Source organism: Mugil cephalus, chromosome 13, assembly GCF_022458985.1.
Source record: "Mugil cephalus isolate CIBA_MC_2020 chromosome 13, CIBA_Mcephalus_1.1, whole genome shotgun sequence".
NCBI lineage: Eukaryota > Metazoa > Chordata > Actinopteri > Mugiliformes > Mugilidae > Mugil > Mugil cephalus.
The window spans coordinates 12,929,174-12,952,875 of NC_061782.1; the positions used below are offsets into that span (position 1 = coordinate 12,929,174).

The window sequence follows — 23,702 nt, forward strand, 5'->3', positions numbered from 1 at the left end:
GTGACAAAATATATGAATAAGTAATATGTGATAAACATATGAGAAAATAAAACACAAATAAAGTAATAGGCTATATGCATTTCTTTTGAATGATGTGAATGAAACCAATAATCAATTTGTCCAATAACAGATATTAATTGTAATTTATTTGATAATTAATGTATTCATATTTGGCTGCTTTGGAGTCAGTTGTGTAAAACTACAGCTATGTACAACAATATTCTTTATCTCAAATGCTTGATTGTTGTAATAGATTCCAGTATATGTTTAATAATGTTTCAGATATTATGTCTGCCATATTTACACTCTAGCAAGAATGTGGGCAGACTGGAATGAACTCACAGCATTCAGTGACAACGTCTAATGGAAATATTCTAATATCTCTTTTTTTTCACAGTCTCTACTATGTGATAAAAGGCTGTCAGTCACTTGTCACGTGATTTAGAATTTGAAAAAAAAATGTTTCATGATAATAATATTTATAGCATGTAATCAAGCATTTGGGATCAAATATAAACTTTGCTGATTATAATAAGAGTATGAAATCAAACAGGGCAATATGCAGCATTTTATCAGTGTGTTCACATATACACATTATCTGATAGATAACATCTATAGAACCAAAACACAAAGTTCAGGGACGAACAACCACAAAAATGCAAGAAACCTAAAACCAAAAGTACCAAGAACAGTCTCTAAACCAAAACCAAAAGTATGAATTTGAAAGCAAAAATGAAAAAATAAAGTAAAAATAGATTGTTTTTAGGAGTGGTTAATTGGCAGAGCCTACAAAACAGTTTATTGGTTCATTTCCATGTTCTCCCACACGTCCAGTGAGTGCGGACTGAAGTACTGAGCTGTATTTTGTGCAGTTAAAGCCGTCATATCTACCAATAAGACATGTTTATGACTATCAGTTTATACTTCTGTTTATATTGATTGATTTACCAAAACATGTACGCAAATTGGAGGAAGGGTTTGGGAAGTACAGCTGTATAATATGTAGTCACCTCTTTTTCAAGGGCCCGAAGATAATTAGACAATTAGCACAGAAGCAATTTGTTGGGCTGCATGGGCTGTTCCCTCGTTAGACCATCATCAATTAAACGCATAAAGGGTCAGGAGCTGACTCCAGGCTTGTATTTGGAAGCTGTTGCTGTGATCATCAGATCTCAAGCCAATCAAGCATGAATTAGGGCAGAAAGACCAACAAAGAGCAACTAAAAACAGCTGCAGTAAAGGCCTGGCAAAGCATCACAAAGAAGGAAACCCAGCGTTTTGTGGTGTCCGTGGGTACCACACTGCAGCGGATTCTCAACAAAGTATTAATACTGAACATTTTATTTATGATAATGTTAATTTTGTCCAATTACTTTTGAGCCCCTGAAATGGGGAGACTTTCTATGCAAATTGGCACAATTCCAAAATGTTTCATAGGATTTTTTTTTTCACCCCTTGAGTTAAACCTGAGAGTCTGCTTTTTCCATTGCATCTCAGTAGTTTCATTTCAAATCCACTGTGGGGTCATGCAGAGCCCAAATCATTGTGTCACTGTCCAAATATTTCTGGGCCTAACTGTAGCTTACACGTGAAATAATTATTTCCATGTGCTGACCTCGGCCACACCAGTTTACTACTTGGCTTCTGTGCTAACACTAATACACTGGCTATGGATCACTAGTGATGGATATGGAGAAATATCATACAAAGCAATTTCAAGGCACATTCGCAAAGATCTGAACAGGACTTTTTCATGCAACAACCGTACATAATCTGCTGTGACCACTGGCCTATAATTAAATAATATTTGCAAACATTAGCTTTAGATTATAAGTTTGTAAGATGTGTGAATTTGTCAATTGTGGCTCTTGATCAGCAAAAAAATACACAGTCTGTCATTAATATACTACTTATGTAGACACACTCAGTTAAATTCAAGTTAACTGATACGGTTAAAGCTCTAGGTCTGTATAACACCTTTCGAAATGTCCGCATACGAGACAAAAATTGCCCAAAGAATTACCACTATGAAAACATCTCTCACTGATCAACCAAAGCAGTTTGTGAAGGGCAGGTATGATGAGTGAACAAGAAGACAGGAAACAGAGAGGTGGAGATTAAACTGGGTCAAACACAAAAGTGGGGCTGATGTTTTCCTCATCAGGATTCGTCTTGCATGGCATAGAAAAGCCATAGGCAATTCCCTCAGTCCCACAGGTAGAAATGGATTAGAGGTGAGCCCAGCCACAAGCACACATGCACTACACTCTGCGGTCTTCCATTGTGGTTTACCACTTTTTCTGCCTGTGTTTAATATTTTTCATTCCGTTTCACCGCTGCCATTTGCCTGTTTTAAAATCCCCTCCAACTTCCTGCTCAGACTGAGCCTACGCATTCCTTACGGCAACTTTGTCCTCAGAAAGATCGGCCCGCGAAACAACAGACACACCAGGTTAGACGCATTACCTTTGTGTCTATGTGGTGCAGGCCTTCTCTGGCATGGATCCAGGAATCCTAGAGGCAACAATTATGAGTCTCGCTGATTGTTTTCCTATGGTGAACATTTGGATGAGTTCCACAGCGTGTAGCATCTGCATACACATATATTACCAGTTTAGTTTAGTTTTCAGACAATTACATGGGTTGTAGTTCATCATCTGGCTCTTCCTATACACTTGCAAAGAACACTGAGCTAGACAAATAAACAGTGGGTGTCTGGGAAAAGTCGCTTTAGACAAAATGATGGGCTCCATAGCTGCAGATAGGCAGATCATGAACGATTAAGTAGATGTCTGGAAAGCAGTTTTGCATATTTAAATCAAGTTCTCTCTCAACTTTGCCGATTTTTCATCGGCATCGCTGTCTGTAAATGTGACCGTGAAGCGCTGGAACGGTCTGATGAAATCATTATTCTTGCGAGTGTTTCACATTATCCCTGTCTTGCACTTAATGTGGTGAGAAGTAATCTCCATGAGTCAATACGTCTAGAATCAATACAAAAGTTATTCATTCCATTAGCTGCCAGTTCCTCACAGCTCTTCCCTGCATTTACAGTATAATGAACTTCCCCCGGCCTCTGATTCCCGAAGTTTCCTGGGATGCAACAGGCCCGAACGGTCTGCTTCTCATTACGTCCTAATGAATCTGCGCTGCCCCGCGCTTCCTCTCCAGCCTCGGCGTATATCAGAGGCTGCGCGCTGTACATCTGTGGACGCTGTTAAGACTTATGAGCTTGTCTGTGTGTGGAACACCACCGTGGCCCCAGCGCACTCCCTAACTGCTACCTACCGCTGCTCTGCCGTTGCCATGGATACAGTGCCCTCTCTCCCCCTCTCTCTCTCTCTTTCTCTCTCTCTCTCTCTCTCTATCGGTGGGTAAGGAGGGATGGGGCTGGAGGAGAAGAGAGAGGAGAAGTGGCTCTGGCTGCTACCTCTGCGTCATATTCATACCAGTGCAGCCGAGAGCTGCCCCCCCCTCCCCTCTCCTCTTTTCCCCTCCTTTTCCTCCACCTCCTCCTCCTCCTTCCTTCCTTCCTCCCTTCCTTCCCTCATCCCTTCCTTCCTCCCTTCCTTCCTTCTCATCATCTAATTTGCACACTGCTATATGCCTCCTCCATTTGTGGGTCCTATCTGCATCTGCTCATCACAGTGTTCCTCCCTCCCTCTGCCTGTCCAGCCTGGTTTCCTCTGCGTGGCTGACCTGAGCGGACTTTCTCGTGGGGAGAGAAGAAAGAGGAAGACAAAGGTAAGGCAGTGATGTGGAGGGTATTTAAGAGTGGCTGTCTATTACAGAGAGTGTGGGAGAAAAAAAAAAGACAGGGAAAGGGATAGGGTTGGAGGGGGTGGGGGGGCACAGAACACCTGCAAGACAAAAGAGAGAAAAGCGTTGATGGCGTGAACTCACGCGAGGCGTCAACAGTCTTTTTAAAACACCGAAGCGAGAGGGAGCAAGGTGCATTTGAACAAGTGGTCGACACGCTGAGACGAGGTGTTCGCCCGCCTCAGCGAGCAGAGCCAGCGCGTCCGTGTGCAGGCACTTTGCTGTTTGTCACATAGTGTTATGGAACTGCTGCTGCGTGTTCCCACAGTGGAGTGGAGGAGGCGAGCAGAGGGCGAACTTCATTATTCTCTGAGAGCCCCCTTTTTTTTTTTTTTTTCGTGAGCGATGTGTGGATGTGTTGACAGAGCGGGAATCTCTGTATCTTGCAGGAGCAGGAGAGCGAGGAGGGTGGGGGGGTGGGTTGGGGGGGGGGTAGCATGCCCAACAGTGCAGTTAGTGCTGAAGTGCCTCGGCTTCAAAGCCTTATCACTCTTGGAAACAGAAGCCATTTCCCAAATCACATTCAAATACCCCTCCTCTTTTTCTCCCCGTGTTTTTCTCTTTCTTGCACCACCGGGGATCTCTCTCTCTCTCATATCTCATACTGTTCACCGTTTCACAGAATCCTCTGTAAATGTCAAATCGACAGATCGAGACCTGCAAGGTGAACAAAAAAAAAAGAAGAAGAAAGAAAGAAAGAAACCCAAACAGAGATGACTCAGAAAGACTTAGTTTAAACAGACAGGGGGGGGAAAGAAAGGAAACAAAATGAGAAGAGGTGAGGGTAATAAAGACAAGGGGGGGAAAGATAGAGGAGGCCTGTGGGGTTGTTCATTGTGTCTTGGTCCTGGGAGCAGTGTCTGACACTGTGTATGACATTTAACTGCGATGCCTCTGCCAGTGCGCTGGTGTGTGGGGAATGTGCCTGTCAGCTCTCGTTTCAGCGGAGACAGTTGTTTGTCTTTTGTTCGTCTGTTGGTTGTGAGTGACAGAAAACAGCAATCTGAGGTTTGTTAAATGGGGCTTCAACTCGCTCGGGAGGGGGCTTTGTTATGGTACATGGAGATAACAGACCAGTGGTTTGGATCCCTTTTTCTTTCTTTTTTTTTTTTTTGTAGCTGTATTGAAACCATATCTGCACAGACTGTGTTGATGTTACATTTAATACGATTTGATTTCATGTATTCTTATCTCTTTTTTTTAAAAACACAGCTGTCTGTTTATTGTGCGTCATACATAATTAAACCAATTTAACCGTAATCCAGCTCTGGATCTGAAATATTTATCCATTATTTCTGAGCTTACAGTTCAATCTATCCATGTTTAGTTGTCTAATACACACTCTCTGTCTCAGCTGCAACACGTAGTGCTCAAGTGTCACACCTGCCTCAATTCGTGGATGTATTTTTTAATGAAATATTAATTTCCCCCCTCGAGGCAGCGCAGAAATACCACTGTTAAGGAGCCATCGCTTGCGCCGTTTGTGCGCGTCTTCTTACATCCAGTCACAATAACTCAATAACACGGCCGCCGTCCATCCGACAGGATCGGAATACGCGCGGTAACAGAGACGTCCAACTCATGGGAGTCAGATGTGCCTCCGTGTTTGTGTAGTGAAGTGTGAGATTATGAGATTATTGGCTCGGAGAAGGGGGCACGCTCGAGCCAAGTGAAGTTATGGGACGAACGTGGAGGCAGACCAGACCAGAGAGAGGTGGGAGAGAGAAAGGGAATTAAACGCAATCACATCAAGCCGCAGAAAGGTTGAGGTAATATCAACAGGGCGAGGGGGATTAAATTGACGGAGCGGAGCACGATTTCAAAAAAAAAAAAAAGACAGAGAGAGTCGAGCCAGACTGTTTACATGCAGCTCCTGTCTGTTGTGAGCGAATCTGAGGGTGCACGCGCTTCCCTGCCTCCCATGGGTCTCCAGTGTCCCGGCGCTCCAGGTGGGCTTTGCATTTTTAATCGATACTGTCTGTAGTGATTAACGCCCGGCGCTGTCTCTGCGGCAGAAAAACAAAAGGAAAAGAGCGAGGGGGAGAAAAAGAGAGATGGAAGTCTGTCATACATGAGGCATGGTGTGTGAGTGTGTGTGTGTGCCTGGGCATGTGTGTTTGTTTGGCAGTAATGACCCTCTGCCTCTGGGCTCCTACTGAGTATGTTTATCTCCCACAGCAGCACTGGGCAAAAATAGACGATGCATCACTGCCACACACACACACACACACACACACACACACACACACACACCTTGTGCGTTTTCTCTTTTTCCTCCCCTTTGCTCTAATTGCTTCCCTCCTGCATTCTCCATTTCACTCCCTCACCCCGCTCCATATTACTTACTCCTGTCTCACATAAGACTCTTTCTTCCTCTTTCACTCCTCTCTCGTTTTCCCTCCCACTTGTGTTGCAATATGCCTATTAATGATGCAGCCTGAGCACCACTGCCAACTTCCTGCCTCTGACAGAGCGAGGGAGAGAGAGAGTGAGAGAGAGAGAGTGGAGTGTAGTTGTGTTGTACATGCCCTGCTTTGTACCACTCCCTCTTATCTCTCCACCCCTCTCTCCGTCCTGTGTTGTTTTCCTCAGAGTTAGCCCATGCGAGCAGCGTGTGGACTGAGTGCAGCTGTTTCGTTCAGAGACGAGCCCAACATGTGAGAAGATGTCTGTTGGAGGTTGCGCTTGTCCCGGTGAGTGCCCACTCTTTCTTCTTCTCCCTCTTTCCTCCTCCGTGTCTGCGCTCAGCGGTGCTGTCAGAAAGATGACTTATGTAAAAGTGCTGCAAAGCCCCCTTGGGCCAGCGACAAGCTGCGTGAGTTTTTGTGTGCGTGTGTGTGTGTGTGTGTGTGTGTCGGTGACTACACTCTCAACACATGTCCTAAAACAAGGTTACAGACTGAGGCTACCACGCTTTCAGATTGAGTTGTTCACCACCTCTCAGTCACGCTAGCTCGCTGTGCAGCAGATCAATGGCTCTTTGACTTTCACCACATACAGAGACACTGAGATATCAATAAGTTCTACACTCGCTGACTCTTTTCGCTCTCTGTCAAGGCTTGCTTCTCAGCTATTTGTGCTCTTATACGTGAGGTCACTGCTTAGAGTCATGGAAACTGCTTGTCTCATGAATCAGAACCGAACGGGACAGGAGTACTTCCACAGACTTGCTGTGAAATGGTTAAAAGTTGGTCTTCCTCTGCGAGTTTGAAGCATTAATGGAGATGCTTTAGATTTACAGTAACTAAGAGATTACAGCTCTTTGTCACTGTGACTTTGCATTTTGCATTCCTGTGTGTTTTTCGTTTTTTTATTGGAGTTCCTACCCTTGGCTCTTTTCTGGAATCTCTTGTTCTAAGTAAAGGTTCCATAAAACATTATGATCCTAAAGCACTTTTTTTGGTGTTGGATATCTCCACTTGGCTCTTGCGCTACTGTATCAGAGCAAGAGGAAGGAAATCTAGTGTAATCTGTCTGCACATGTTAGTCGTTGGCAGGCAAAAATGTTTTGGCAGTTTTTTATCAAGCAGATCTCATAATCTGTTCTTTCCCATGGAGTGTTTGATCCTTTTTCAACTCTGGAGCAATTTCTCTTCAACGGTATCCCACTGAGAGCGGGTAGGCTACAGAGATGGTTGCCTTGTGCACGGTGAAAAGCGTCTCGGTGCCAGGGGACGGGCTCCGCGGCGCACAAGGGAGCGAGTATGAAACAGAAATTGAATCGTAGCATCTGCTCTGAGGGGATCTCAGAGAGGACAGATTGAATTAGGGTGTCAGTATCATTTTAATGGGGCGGCTCTGATTCATTGGCAATTGGCTATCAGATGGAATAATGTTAGGCCTCTGCTTGATGTCCTCCTCTCAGATCTTTCCTCTTCTCCAGCTCCCTCCCGCAGCTTCCCTGTATCTCTGCCTCCTTCGCCCCCTCTGTTGACAGACTTTACCGTGGAGCAGAAACTTTTAACGACATCCACATGTTTTTTCGAGGGATGTACACAGACCTGCCCTGTGTGCGTGTGTCGTGCACCGACAATCAGACGCTTACGCACGCAGGTGGCGCGCTTGCGAATGTACAGCACACACGTACACCTTCACGGCAACAAGCATGGGCTTGTGGATCTCTCAGATAACCACAGAGCAGCATTGATCAAGACTGGTTTGCAGTTTTACTTTCCCTCTGTGTGTGTGTGTGTGTGTGTGTGCGCGCGCGCACTGTAAATCATTATATTTGGAGGCTGGTTTGTTTACATTCTTGCATGATGGTGGATGGACGATCCTCCTAATCATTCTTGTGTGAATGTGCATTGTGCAAACAAACCCTCTCGCGTTCTAACATCTCTTTTCCCTGTCAAATGGTTTGCGGTCATTTTTGTTTGGTTACTGGGTCCGAATATTATATAACTGGGGAATTTGAGCTAAGCACATTTTCATGTGCTAGAGTTAATGCAATAATCAAGAGCAGACTTCTCATGTCTGCCTGGTTCATTGACAAACCCGCGACATCCTGCTGTTGTTGCGACTTCCATGTGAATCAGCCCCCTTTTTTTAAGGTTTTGTCTCTCGCATGAAGGAGATTCGTCCTAACACAGCGGAGCCAATCATATCCTTTGTTCAGGCTAAATGGTAAAAATAGATTGCTTGTGAGCTGAAGATACCCCCACCCCACACGCTCTCCCTCTCACATGCACCCACTCAAGCATTCGCTCCCCTCTCGCTCGCCACCCTCTCTCTCTCTCTCTCCGTCTCTCACCCATCTCACTCTAACCCCTCCCTCCAATTTTCTGCCTTCCTCATCTCACTCTCTCCCCCTCTTCCTCTTTCACGCCCTCCCTGTCACTCCTTCATCCCTCATCGAGTGCCTTTTTTTGCAGTAACAGTGGCGTTACCTCATGCAGAAAGTCACATGGTCCCTGATTGGAGAAAAGTGACTTAAAGCAGAGTCAAGATGGCAGCCAAAAAGCCAGGCTTTTTTCTTTTCTTTTTTCCTTTTTTTTTTTTTGATTACTGTTATACAACAACGCGACTGCCTCAGCTTTATCTCACTGTGCTGAAAACCTGCGCCTCTCTTCTCCTCTCCAGTTCCTCACTTCTTCTCTTCTCTTCCCCCCATCCCCTCCTCTCTCTCTCTCTCTCTCTCTCTCCCTCTACACCAGTGAGTCTCTCAGATCTTGTTTGCTGGATCAAAATGGCTGTGTGCAGAGGCAGAGAGAAAGAAGGAATGCGTGGGAGACAGAGATGCTGGGGAGTCAGAGAAATGGGGGGGGGGTGGTGGATTTGCAGAGTGGAGACTAGCTGTAGTGATGTCACATCTGCTGCAGGCCGACTGGATGGCAAAAAAGGAAGCTGGCATGTGTCACCCAGCCGAGAGGATGGGGAGGAAGCTAAATGGCAGGGAGGGGAGGAAATCATTTTCAGTAAAAGCACACCTGTATTTGTGAGGGGACGCGCACGCCGCAGAGCCTTTAAAACCCAAGGACAGGCTGAAAATAAAAGGCAGTGGCAGACTGAAAGGGAGCCGTTCTCAATAGAAAATGTGTAAGGACTGTTGCAGAGTTGTTTGAAAAACGGTTCCTGTGTGTGGGCTCGAGGCTATTTAGGGCTCAGGAATGTTGTGTTAACGCAGTAAAGAAATCATCAAGCAGATTTACATATTTAGGATAAATAAAAACCCGCACGAATGCTGTTCGGTGACGAAGACGGTTTGCGCAAGAGGACAGTGGACGGAACAGATTCGAGATGAAGCGAAATGTTAAGATGACACGAAAACAGAATGAATATTCAGAATTTGTGCTTCAGTTGTGACATTTTAATAATGTAAATCTAGGGCGTTGGATAAGTTTCCATATTCCAGTAAAATCCAGTGCTGTGTCATAGTTTCACTATTTATACATCCGCGGAGCAGCTCAACGATTAGTCACTACATCATCATCACTGCAGACAGTCTGTCTCTCTGTTGTTCAGCTTAAAGAGAGACATTAGGGTTGCGCAGCTCCAGCTAAATGCACGCATAAATTTGCAACAGATTTTGGTGAGACGTTTTTAAGGACGCCGCCTTTTATTCTTGAGGACTGAGCACAAGAGGAGAGGGTGTTAAAATATATTTTACGACAGGGGTTTGAAATGAAACTCTATCAGCTCCTTACTACTGAAAACAATCTTATAACACCTGCGGTCTGCTTTAACATACTCTCCGCTAAATGTCCACAAGACCAGCCTTCATATGCGCACATTCGATGCTAGTTTGTTATCCTTTGATTTATCTTGAACACATGTCGTCTAACTTCCTCTTGTCAAGCTACAGTTGCATCCTCTGGGTGCAGCCCGTGTTAGTCCTGTCTGCTGCCTTGTTGCTATCACTACCAGTCAGGTGTCACAACAGTTTCCATGTCAAGACTGTGCTTCTACTGTCATACTACTTCACGTTCTCGCAACACATACGTGTAGAGAGCTTATGGAAAAGGCATGTTTACATGCTGATAGTATGCTGTTCATCGGGGTCAGCCTCAGCCGTAGTCGCCTGTACCATACTGAATCTATTTTATATTTGAACCGACTGGAGAGCCCCTTATTATTTTCTGTACGTGGATGGATGATGGTGCAGTCTGAATGCTGTGCAGCCCCACATAGTGCACATAACGTGGTCATGGAGCCAGGTAGCCATAAATATGTATTTAAAGATGGTACATCAGATCTTGTGTAGTACAAGAGTAGTTTTACGGTGACAAAAATTGTACTTCTTTCTTTGTGTATTCTGCATTTAATGTTATCACCGCCTGCCAGCTCTGCTCACCAGGTGTATGTGTACGAAATGTGACGCTTACTGAATACAGATGAAATTGTATTCAGTTCTCATTTCAGAAATACTCCCACTGTAAAGCATGCAATATTGTATATTTTGTGCCATGGACATTTATACCATATTATGTAGTGGTCCATCTTCATTAGTTTTATGTATGCATATGTATAATGAAGACTTCAATCAGATGTTCCAGTCTTAAATGTGCACAAAGAAGTTATCGATTGCAGCAGTTGTGGAAAATTAAAAGATTAAAATATATGTTAAAAGATTAGATGTTTTTTTTAATATATAATAAAAAAAAATATCCTGTTTGGAGTGTACAGTTCAACCGCAGAGATAAAATGAATTGCACTGTATCCACTTGAGTCTATTTTGAAGAATGAAGAAGATGTTTTCAGCATTTGCCAGCAGAGGGAGGTGCAGTTCTTTCACAACCTCTCCTTGTCCAAATCCATCAACACAGACAGCAGCCCGGTAATCCAATGGTTAACCAAAGGAGATCAGTGTTCTTGTAAAACAGCCCTGCTGTCTAAATATTTGCTTCATGAAGGTTACGGTATTCAGCATTTGAGTATGTTGATTCAAGGGTGTTTTCAATTTGGATTCTATGGTTTAGCATTATTGAATGGTATTGTTACAACACATGGTCCTATTATTCCGACGCTCCCATTTTGGTCAATGGCCTAGGGTATATAACAGAAACACTTTTCATTCTCAGTTCAGTCCAGGTGAACAGCACCACATCCTCAAAATTGATCATATGGGTGAATTACCATCCTTCTGACGCTGTTTCATCATAAACTGAACATTACAACAGTTCACATCAGATATTTTTGTTGCCTCCAAATTCAAAATTCTATTTACCATGTCATTTGTGCAGTGGTGCTCAAATCTTTGCATCCATATCTCTGCTCTAAGTTTGACATAGAGTTTATGTAGTCAGAGTGACTGGAGCGGGTGAGATGTGTTTACCATATCAATGAAATTCATTGCTTCACTTCCCCCAGCTGCACTCCTAGCTTATATAAATTCCACAAACTGACTGGCAGCTCAAGTGAAAGCCTCTGCAAATGAGCTTTAAATGCACTTTGAGACCACAAAAGGTTGTCTAGCCTACAAATATATTGCTTGTAAACATTAGAGCGGTTATTGATTAAAAGTGAGGCTGCAGATTATACACCCTTACATAATCCGAGGCTATGACAGGCTCAGAGCTGCGGTCTAAAGGATTGGAGCCATGAGCCAAGTCATTAGTGCAAATTTTCGGAGGGGCATAAATAAAAACGTTTGAATCGCTGTCACTGGATTTAATAAAAAATATTTTAGTTTTATTTTGCAGTTGTAAATGTCAAGACAGACTGTCAGCGCTAGTTTGCATAATTCCCGCAACCGTAGATATACTGTGTGTTTGTTTACTGATGGGTGATTACTAGGAATGAACTGAGATCTCCTGCATCAAACAAGAGCTTCATAAATGCACCAGTTATAAATGGTGAGGAAGATATTTGCAGATAAAGCAGAGTTTTACAAGATTTCCATTTGAAAAACGGCTTTTATTTGTTTCTAATCAAATTGGCAGAGATTCTGTAGAGATTCTTCTAATTAAACTTTTTTCAGTATTTTCTGAGATTGTGCCACAGCTATTTCACATAATATACAAACTATGTTCTGGCACATGCAGGCTACATACTGTACATGCAGATGTATTTTCACCCATTCTATTATTCCACAATTATTCATCCTCTTTAAAAAAAAAATATATATCTATACATTAACATTTGGTCCACTAGTTGTTATATATGAGCTTATGTTAACTCCAGTGTCCTTTAACAGGCATCTTACCATGTTCATATGGATTCAAAGGCAAACAAGAAGAAACTAAATAGAAATATGCTACATAACATCTGGCTTTGGAGTTATACATAGCGATTTAAAGTGGCCCAAATCATCATGAAACTCATTTCAGTTAAGTTGGTGTCTGAAGATGTTGGACCCTGCATCTAATACAGACCTTAATTCAACGAAAGTTTCATTCCAAATACAATAACACAATTGAATAAATCACTAAAGAGCCTGTAATACGTTAGCTGGACATGTGTGGTGGTGTGTATAAGATGGTGTTGTCTTGATGTTATGGCAGATTTTTGTTTTCTGTTTTGTGAAATAATGCGTTGAAATCTGAATAATAATAATAATAAATGCACTAATAAAATATGAAGGCATTTGTTTAGGAGCATGAGTGCGAACACAACATGTCAAAAGAGGAGTTGCAACTTGTTTATACGTGAAATATATTATGCTGCTGTTATGCTGTCAGACCTGCGGGATAAGATTAAGTGTGTGTGTTAATGGATGAAACTGGTGTACCTCTCTCAATGGGGACCCACCTTGTACCACACTGGGGGTGCCGCTATTCCACAGAAGGGTCCCGGTGGAGACAAATTGTGGGCCCTGTAGGGGAGGGAGGCCTGTTTTTGTCCGGGCAGTGTGTCGGTCGGGATGGGCGGAGGAGCTTCGAGGAGGCGGGGCCTTTGTTTGTTCGTGTCTCGGCTGGCAGGAACAAAGGGTCCTGTAGTAGTAGGACATAAGCACCACCGTCCTCCCGACAAATGACACGGAAAGCACATAGCGGGGATTTTGCAAATTGACCGGAACCGGAGGATCTAGCGGGAGCGCTTCGCGTCTCCCCTCCCCTCGCTTGCCGCCTTGTTTCGGTTCGGAGGGAGTGAATTATCATCGGTGGGCTCATCCAGCCGCTCCGGCTAGCAGCGAGGCTAGCTGGCTACAAGCACCGAGCCGAGGTGTTGAGGAGGAGACACCGCGTTTCGGTGGACGTTTCTCTGCAGGTAACTCAAGCTTGCAGCCTGTACCAGCTCTAGCGCTAGTCCGCAATAAATCTCTCAACCCGGTGCTAAACAAGCCATGTGAATTGCATTTGGACGGCGGCTGTGCGGGTAGTTTAGCAACTAGGTTAATAGCCTAGCAATGGCATCCGTCTTCTATGTTAATGAATGCGGCCCTGCGGCTCAGTTTACTCTTGCTCCCGGCTGTTAAAGTAAATGCTCTCCATCTTTTTTTTTTTATTTTATTTCATTTTATTATTATTTTTAAATGCACTCCTCGGAAAGCCTACACAGGGTGCAACGAGTTGACACGCCAGCATCCAGTGCAAGTATGTTGGGAGTCTTTGCACATAGCTCTGGATGTTTTATTGGCTGCGGGCCATCCCCTGGTCGCAGCTCTTTTGTTTGCGGTGAACAGTTTGGGCGGACTAAACTGCACCAAAGTCTCATTATGTTGAGTTAACCTTTGTCGGAGTGGCTGTGCATCATCGTGTGATCTTAAACGGGACACTTGAAGGAAGGCTGGAGTGATCCGTCTCTATCTGTCAAGTGGACCATAACTCGGGATGCTTCCCTTATCCCGTCTCTCATTCAGATGTTTGGGTGTCAGTCTCATGCCTGCATCTCAGACGTGGTCCTTTTTAAACTGCAGATGTTTTTTTTTTTTCGTGTGATGTTGATGAAAGGGATTCTCCTCAGGGTGTTTGCGATGAGAATAATACGTGTCAGCATTTTTGCAGCTTTGTTTCAGATGTAGACATTGTGTAATTGGGGGGTGAAAAAAACAGGGTCGCGTTCTTCATTTGGCAACAAACATTGGGATGTAAACACGCAGTGGGGGGATTATTTGTTGCAGTGGGAATTGCGCTTTGCATAAGGCTGTGGATCAGCATCAAACTGAACAAAGACGTACGATATGGTGCTGAATGCGGCATGAAGCTAATGGCTGGCCTGTTTAAGGGGGGGTGGGTGGGTGTATGGGGTCAGGAGTAATGCATAGAAACCCATTGTTGGGTGCCCCCTGAGCAGAGTAACCTCCATGGTAATAGGGAGGAGAGGATGACCTGCCATGACTCTCTTGGGTATACACAACCAAGGAAGAAACGGGTGAAAGTGAATGAAGGAGGAGTTGTGGATGTCCAACGAGCAGCCCCTTGTTTCCTTTCCCCTTTCTGTGTGATTTGACGTTAACCGTCACTGTTTGCGGAGTAGTCTACCTGCAGGGCTTCCATCATTTCCCCATTAAACCCATGTGAAAATATTAAAATTACATCCCTACCAGGTTTAGATTAGACCGGGCCGTGTTCGGAGTCCACGTTCTTCCCCCTGCTGGATTTAATTAGGTACAGTCCTCCTTTCATTTGCCTAGCTGACAGTGACCAACTGCTGTGCATAAATTGTGAGTCAAATTAATCTTGTGCTGCCTTCAGGTGCCTGTTGGGAATACCAGATTTACAAGCAGAGCGCACGTAAAAGGCATTATTAAAGGAGAAGGCACGGGAGCAAATAGGATTTTCTGTCATTGCGAAATCTAATTACGAATGTATCCAATAAATACCTCCCGTTAACTTTACATCTCCTGTGTTAAAAACGCAGGGTTATTTGGAGTCTGGTTGTGATGAGCCAGCCTTGTGAAACATTCTCTGCTGTCTGCTCGCGTAAAAACATAGTCTTGATTAGAATATCTTTAATCAGACCTAATTACACGGGGTTGCTGTTTGCGTAGGCGTCTTCTTGATTAGAGATAGAGAATCAACGTCTTCTTCAACGCTGCGATTTGTTCGAGCGTGAATGCGTATCTGGGCAGAGAAGGGTTAACAGTGGCCACGATAGGGAGTTGGGGGATGGGTAAAAACAGGCAACTAGAGGGGGAGACAAACACAGTGCGTAAGAGCGTGGTTAGAAACACATGTTGTATCTAAAGAAGAGAGTTGCCTCTAATGGCGCGAGTGATACACGAAACACAAATAACACGCCAGACCATATTTGCGTGTATTCGCCCATTTCACTGATTGTTTACTCAGTTTTCTGCAGGCTAATAAATATTGCAGCGCCCCCCCCACCTCCTCATGATGATTTGTTTTCTTGTCCATTTTGCAGATTGAAGATGCATTAGATAATGAAAGCGGCAGGAAATTGTTCTTGGCAGCGTGCATTCATTTGAGCAAATCTCGACAAAATCATCCTACATTAGATTACTTAGATGATGCTGTGATTTGAAAGAAGCTAAATCCAAAGTAATCTAAATCTCCTTTAATTCTCTGCTCTTTTTTGCCCCCCCCCTCCCCTCCTCTCCCTCTGCTCTGGTTTTGTGTGCAGGCTGTTCGTCAAAGTCATTCAAGCTGTACTCTCCTAAGGAGCCCCCCAACGGCGGCAGCTTTCCCCCCTTCCACCCGGGCGCTATGCTTGACAGAGATGTGGGGTAGGTCTGAGTTATATTATCAAAAGGACAGGATGTCTAAAACTAGTGCACTCTTTGCTGTAATCCAGTCAGAAGAAACATCTGTCTCTGTAAATTTAGATCACGTAATTAGTTGTGCTGACCTAGTTATTTTTTACTAAAGAATACAACGTGTTTATTTTTGGACAATTTATCTGAACACATTCTTCAAACTGCACTGCACAGTTTTCTGCACGTAAAAAAGCCAAAAAATAGAACATACTCGCATGTCTCCAGTGTGTCAAGAATCCCTCATAATATGAGAGACCATAAGACCTTTGCCTTATCTTCTTATCAACCCAGTCTGTCATAAAAAAGTGTGTCAGAACAAGAGATTCAGGTTTCTTGCATCTTATGGGGGTGGTAAGGGGATAAACCCTGTCCCCATGAGGTTCCAACCATCACACCAGGACCAGGCAAAAAAAAAAAAAAAAAAGAGAAGCCAATTAGGAAGTGCCACAAAAATTGCAGTTCATGAGCTGGCCACTTGAGGCCACGTGAGTCCCTGCAGACCTGTATGTTGAGCTACATTTATGCTTCTGCATGGGATCTACAACGAAACCTGACAATATCCTTCCCAGACATGTAACTACGTGTCACGGCGACTGGTTATCATGACTGATCCGAAACGCTTTGCCTCATTCACAACATGAGCCGTTCAGTTTGTCGTAAAGGGAGAACGTCCTCGAAATCCGAGCGCACAAGTATTTTTGCCCCAGGTATCCCGTGGAAGCAATAAGAAAGGTGCCACTGGAGAAGGGGCGTGGACAGTAACGGCTCGATTACATTTGAATCTACGGACACTTAAACGGCCTGTTTGAAACCGGACTAAAGCTAAAGCTAAGACGGGCACGGTTAAATTAATGATCTGTGTGTTACTGTGAAATTGAAACTTGAAAGACACATTCTGGAGACATGTGAGACTTGCGTTGACTTGTTAAAAAGAGACACAATACGGGACCTTTAAACTTATACTCATAGTGTTCTATATCATTGTGGACACTCTCCTGGATATAAATGTATGTGGAATATAAAAATGGTATAACCTGTGTTTTTTTTAAGAATATCTCATATTTAATGTTCTTCCTCCTAGGCCTACACCCATGTACCCTCCCTCTTACATGGAGCCTGGAATGGGGTGAGAACACTTGCATAGTTAATATGCAATTTGTTTTTTTCATGTGGGAAGTCATTTCCAAAAAGCCTGTTTTGCTTAATTTCCCTTTTATGTAAATTTAATTGTGCATACGATTTGCATTTAGCTATTAGCTGTAGTCTGAGGAGTGTCCCGGCCTCCGACATTTGCTTGTTGTGCAAGTGTGGAACGGCACTGAGGCAGGTGCAGCCGCAGAGTGATGGATCTTCCCGTTTTGTGTTTCAGGAGACCCACACCGTACGGGAACCAGACAGATTACCGGATATATGAGCTGAACAAAAGATTACAAAACTGGACAGAGGTGAGAAAATGCCCTCAGTGCCACAAGAATTCCAAACACAAAGACCAAACTTCCTGTACAACAATACAGAGTTTAATGTTTTAAGTTGGTTGATATTGCGATCCATAGTGGTACGTTCTCTGTACCTGTTGTGCAACACTTACTGTTGCCATGTTTTTTGAGATTTCCTCCCCAGCAGCTGTTTATATGTAGCTAACTATGCTGGGGATTTTCTGGGAAATAAAGCCGGAGAAGTCGGCGCCTTTAATAGGATTATCTGATCAACCTGGTTAAAATGTAATTGGAGTGCCTACTGTTTCTGTGTTGAAACCAAGTAGTTGTTATGAGCCATGCTACAACGCATCTCTGTACATTTATTCGTTTTAAGTACAAGTAGGTTTCATGTCCATCAATTTAAAAGTAAAAATGTACCTCTCTCCAGAAAACATTTCTTCTCTCCAGTAATTTTGAACATTAAAGTCACTGTTTATCAATTTTAAGAAATCAGATAATAAGAAGTGTTCCTTCTCCTGCTTTTAGGATTGTGACAATCTCTGGTGGGATGCCTTCACCACAGAGTTTTTTGAAGATGATGCCATGCTCACCATCACTTTCTGTCTGGAAGATGGTCCGAAACGATACAGTAAGAGAGAGATGTATTTAAAGTATATGTAATAATGTATAGTTAATGTGTACATTCAGTTTATTTCTTTAAATCTGAAGACACTCAGTTTCTTTAAAGTCCTCTATCCTCTGTGGCCACTTACTTTGTCCTTGTGGGCCTCTGAAGTTTATTTCTCTCATTTTGTTTCTGCAGCCATTGGCAGGACGTTGATTCCCCGATACTTTAGAAGTATTTTTGAGGGGGGTGCCACAGAGCTCTTCTACGTTTTGAAGCACCCGAAGGAGTCCTTCCACAGTAACTTTGTGTCTCTGGACTGCGACCAGTGCACCATGGTGACACAGAACGGCAAACCCATGTTCACACAGGTACATATATCACAGCAGATAAGAAATTAACAGCCTTCCCTCCGCTCTCTGTTAACCTGCGGTCTCTCTGCTGGGGGGGTCTAGGTTTGCGTTGAGGGCCGCCTGTACCTAGAGTTCATGTTTGACGACATGATGAGGATCAAGACGTGGCACTTCAGCATCAGACAACACAGAGAGGTCCTACCGAGGAGCATTTTGGCTATGCATGTGAGTTCCAGAGCGAATAAATGAACCGCACGCATCCAAATGTTCACGCAGTTTGCACACGTACTAATCACATTCTTTTTTTTTTTCTTTAACCCACCCACCCAGGATCCACAGATGCTCGATCAGCTGGCTAAAAATATCACCAGATGTGGGCTGTCCAACTCCACACTCAACTACCTCCGTGTAAGCTGAGGCCCTTTTGATCATGGCATTGTTTTTCTTACTTTATCAGCCACAACCGCACAAAAAAAAGAAAAAACAACCCTTCAAACATTCCTTCATGTTCCTCTTAATCTTCCCTGCAGCTATGTGTGATATTGGAGCCCATGCAGGAGTTGATGTCCAGGCATAAGACGTACAGTTTGAGCCCCAGAGACTGCCTGAAGACCTGCCTCTTCCAAAAGTGGCAAAGAATGGTAGCACCTCCAGGTAATGCCTTTTTTGAAACTGCCAGTCCTTCAGGCTGTGTGGTACGCGCACGAGCGAAACGCAGCTGCGTGACAGTTTCTTATCTGCAGCTGACCTAGAAACTGCAGATTTATGGAGATTTAAATACTTGTTCGGCGAGCGCGTCATCTCATTTTGCTCTGCTTGCAGCCGAGCCAGCCAGACAAGCTCCCAACAAGCGGCGGAAAAGGAAGGTGTCGGGCGGAAGCACCGTGAGTTCCGGCGGAGGCAGCAATAACAACAGCAACAGCAAAAAGAAGAGTCCAGCCAACAGCTTTTCACTCTCCAGCCAGGTACCTGTAAGCATTACATCACCTTGACTTTTAGCTGCACCTCCTGCTTTCAAGCTGAGAAAGGATGAGACACAGGGCGGGAGGGTTGGAGGGAAAGGAAAAGAGGTTAGAAAATGATTTGTGGATGTAGTGGGTGGGAGATTAGAGGGAAGGTCAGAATAAGGATAGTTTAGTCAGGCTAAGAGGGGTGGGACAGGACAGGGGTTCATTTGTGTAATTCTATGAGTAGATTTAGTTAGTAGACCTCTTTATATGAACCAGTGATGGGCAGTCCCTGGTCCTCAGGGGCCACAGGTTAATGGGTTTATATAGAGGAGCAACAAGTCAACTCCATCTCTGAATAGTGCTTATATTATATTTTTGGGTCATGGGGCAGGGTTGTCTTGCTCTGATTTCCAGTGGAACAGGTTAGGTTTTCTCTAAATCCGCTGTATTGACTTAGAGTTAGAGTCTTATCAGAGCACACAATTCACACACACACACACACAGCACTGCTGTCTTTGCTTACTTGGTTGTTTGACTGAGAGAACGAGACCCGAGGTGGAATGAAAACCCCCTGTGATGCAGCACCCAAGGATCAGGGATGCCCACTGCTGGCCAGTAGGGAGGTCCCCTCGACCCTGGTTCCTGGAACAAGGGGCCGGGAGTCAGGGCCACATGGACTACTGAAATATCGGGGCAGATTCCCCCCACGACACATTGTCCTGTTGCGATTGGGTTCAGAGTGAGAAGACACAAATACCTCAAGATTTTACCAATTGGGGTCCCCAAATATAAGCTTGTGTTATTTATTGCATTTCATTTGACAAGATGAATTTGTGACGCTGGGAACGCAGAGCGACTGCATTTTATTTGACCGTAGGCCAAAAAAAAACAACCCGAGTTAACAACCCGTCCGTGCAGCCAGACATAACCGCGCACACCCCCCCTGTATTATGGGGATAATATGTACCGGCCCTTGCTGTCCCCTTTAGGATGTGATGATGGTGGGAGAGCCCACTCTGATGGGAGGGGAGTTTGGTGACGAGGACGAGCGTCTGATCACGCGGCTGGAGAACACGCAGTACGATGGGGCGAATGGCCTGGAGGATGAGGACAGTTTCAACAGCTCACCTGCACTGGGGGCACACTCGCCCTGGAACAACAAGGCCCCCTCCAGTCAGGAGAGCAAGAATGACAACTCCCAGTCTTCCCAGTAGAGCGCTGAGGTCCCAGCCAGCCCCCCTTTTTACAGTGCTTAAACCCTACTGGCACCGACCTGAGCCAACAACACGCTAGCAAGAGGAGTCAGGGAGGGCGGCCTCGAGCACTCGTGTTCAGCAATTTCTGTTTGTTTTGTTCCGTTGTGTCTTCATGAAAAGCAGAGTGGCCAGGGAAAGAGACGATAGCCGATGGACTGATAGAGCTCACAAGAGTCCCACTCTCGCTCCCTCTCACACACGATCAGTGGTGCTCAGCCTTGGCCCTTGTCTGCTCGGCTGCAGACGGTCCTCTTAGAGTCGTGGTGAGACTGCTGGGGCGGCGGCGGCCGCGTGTGCGTGCGTGCGCACGCGTCCATCATCGCCCGCCACCTTCGCCTGAGCCAAAGTTGGCATGTCCTGTTGTCCGAGTGCTCGCCATGGCGACCTTGTCAGTGGGTTCTTGTTCCAACCTCGGGTCTCTCAGGCGTGCGTTTTCTTTGCCCGACGCACCTCGTTGTTTCTGTTGTGCTCATGTCACAGGGAAGAAATGCTTAGCTTTTATTTAACTTATTTTTTTGCAGGCTGCAGAAAACTGTGTGCACTCTTAGAGAATTCAAAATTCAACGTTCGGTCTTTTAAAAACTCAATTATTTGTTTTTGTAGGACCTGGTTGGAACAAAAACCTGTACAGTGCCGGAGCTTGAGGACCGGAGTTGAGAACCACTACGCTAAATCTTAAACACACACACACACACACACAAAACTGACACACTCATGCACACGCATACATACTTATACACACGCACACACACACACACACACACACACACACACACACACACACACACACACACACTCACTGTCACCCACACCTTACTGGAGAGAGGTGGTACGCAGCATGTCTGGACCAGAGCACCAGACGCTACAGAAGTGTGTTTTTAATTTCCTATGTTTTAGACTTGTTTTGATTTGATTTTTTTTTTTATTTTTGTAAACGATTTCTAAAAATAAACCGACAAGCAAGCAAACAAAAACACCCCAGAATATTCTTTGCACTGTTTTCCACTATTAACGGCAATCTATTTTTCTTATGAATTGACGGTGTATCTTCTTTTCCTTTTCTATTATTTCTAATGTAAGAACTGTAAAACACCTGAAACCTGCAGTATGTCAGTGTATAAGTATTGCTGTTAGATCATTCTTATTGTGATGGTAATAACTTCCATGTAAGTCTATGCTTGATATAACGTCATCCATCCGTGTCAGACATCACACCGTCATCAGGCAAAATCTGGCTTCTGTGCTAAAAGCAGTTTGTGTTTTAACACACTACTACTACTACGTCTTGTCGAGTGGAAAGCAGCACGCCGGAAACCAGTTTCCCCACTAAATCTCCATCGAGCACCTGGTTCGGATCTGTTGTCTTATCATTGCGGTTTGCTTTGTCTTCAAATCTCTTTATCTTGTGGGAGAGGGGGGGAGTCCTCTCTTCAGAGAATATAATGACAGAAAAAAACTTCTCAAATTTGCTACTCGAAAATATTTTAAAAAAACAAGTTTTGACAGGATTGTAAAATAAGAAGAAGAAGAAAAAAAAAAGACTTTTGTATTAACTTAAGTTTCCCAGAAATGTTTTTAATTACGATTAAGAAAGCTGCAGACCAAGGAGCTACATGTAAAGATTCTTATACCGACTACACCGCGCTGTTTTATGTTGGCTTTACTCCTCATGTTTGTGTCCGTGCTTGTATATTTTTAGGTAGTAATTTCTGTAAAAGTTATTCTATGTATTCCTCCCTAGAACTATGAGAAACTCAATCTAATGTAAAGAGATGGAAAAAGCCTCTTAAGTTTTCTTTAAGTTTTTTTTTTTTTTTTTAAACGTGATTTTAAATGGTACAATCACTGATAAAAGAATTTTTGCCCTCATTTTAGCAAACTGTATTTATTTTTCTATGTACTGCCGTTCTGTTTAGGTCGAAACCCACCTGTACAATATTCATGATGATACATGGAGGAATTTGTGGGGGCTGCTGAGTCCGGTTCAGTTTATTTTTTGTTTTTTGTTTTTTTGAGAAACGACTACCAGTTCAATGAGTGCAGGTCTGAAAACTGAAACCAGACAATATCCAGATCGAATGCTAACCCTTAAGCGGTTCATTTTTGTGTCGCAGTAGCTCAATATTCAATAACATGATAATTACGATTTCATTTTAGGCCGTTTGATGTTTTCCAGCTACATTTCCAGTCTGAAAGCGATGGTTAAAACATCCAAAGATGATAGATAGTAACAAAATATCCTGATTTCTGTTTAAAAAGACTCTCTACTCATGACCCAAGTTGCTGCGTCAGGATTTTCTGATCAGGCTCACAGGAAGATTTGTTGCCTAACTCCTTGGCCTCAGCAGATGGCAGCTGTCAGCTATCAGATAGTAATGTTCAGACTCCCCCAGCAGGGGGCGGTAACTGCACAAGGACAAAGCAGCCGGTCAGAAATTCCTCCATTATTATATCTCTCAGAAATGCCGTCTGTGAATCCACACTGAGCTGCAGGCTGTTGTGTTTAAATCCTTGTTCAATGTCTCCAGCACCCCCTAGTCTACTTTTGTGATGTATCAGTCCAGCGGGGCAGACACAGAATTGAATCTAGGGGGCAAATTATCAACACCCCGCGTTTCCTAAGTCGAGATAATTGAGGAAGTTCAAGGGTGTGTTGAGACGAGATGAAATGGCATTGCACCCATAGCTGGCTATTGTAGCACCTCATCATAGGGGTGATTTTATATCTATATTTTTTTGCCAGGTTTCTGTCATTGATAATTCATGTATGGTATCAATAAAGATGAATTTTCACTGAAAATCTGGGTTGTTTTTTGTTTTTTATCTTTTTATTGGTTCTGAAGCTCTTAATTTAAAAATTCAAAGTAGTAAAACATATCCTTCATAACTGTGCCGAAGCAACTACTAAAGCAAAATATGCTGGGTTTTTTTTGTTTGTTTTTTTTTCTTCATGGAAATGAGAAGTGACTGTTTGAGTTCACTGACTTCTGTTGTTAAAACCGGACACTGCAGCCCTTGTTTTTTTTGTTTTTTTTTCCATAGCTGATGAACACCAAACCGTCAAACTGCATTTCCCAGTGTGATTCATCCCTTTTGTCGTTTTTAAAGGAAGTTATTGAGTTTTTCCTCAGCGGAGCTAAAGGAGGAGGTGTGAGCCATGTGGGTTGCCTGGCAATTTGGAAATGCC

At 43.9% G+C, this 23,702-nt stretch overlaps 1 protein-coding gene across 5 annotated transcripts; it reads left to right on the forward strand.

Annotated features, from left to right (window-relative positions):
- Window positions 1-3,471: 3,471 nt before the first annotated feature.
- ldb1a (LIM domain binding 1a) lies at window positions 3,472-23,315 on the forward strand. 5 transcript variants are annotated; one of them, XM_047603012.1, is made up of 12 exons: window positions 3,472-3,744; window positions 6,412-6,512; window positions 15,781-15,883; window positions 16,995-17,039; window positions 17,283-17,358; window positions 17,878-17,980; window positions 18,155-18,327; window positions 18,412-18,534; window positions 18,640-18,717; window positions 18,840-18,963; window positions 19,132-19,280; window positions 20,249-21,209. In XM_047603012.1, exons 2-12 carry the CDS (start codon window positions 6,485-6,487, stop codon window positions 20,471-20,473), a joined length of 1,227 nt encoding a protein of 408 aa, XP_047458968.1. In that variant the 5' UTR covers window positions 3,472-3,744; window positions 6,412-6,484; the 3' UTR covers window positions 20,474-21,209. The 5 variants fall into 5 exon arrangements, with proteins under 5 accessions (XP_047458968.1, XP_047458969.1, XP_047458972.1 ...); XM_047603013.1 differs by having other exon boundaries at window positions 19,132-19,274; XM_047603016.1 differs by having other exon boundaries at window positions 3,475-3,744; window positions 21,119-23,315.
- Window positions 23,316-23,702: the final 387 nt, after the last annotated feature.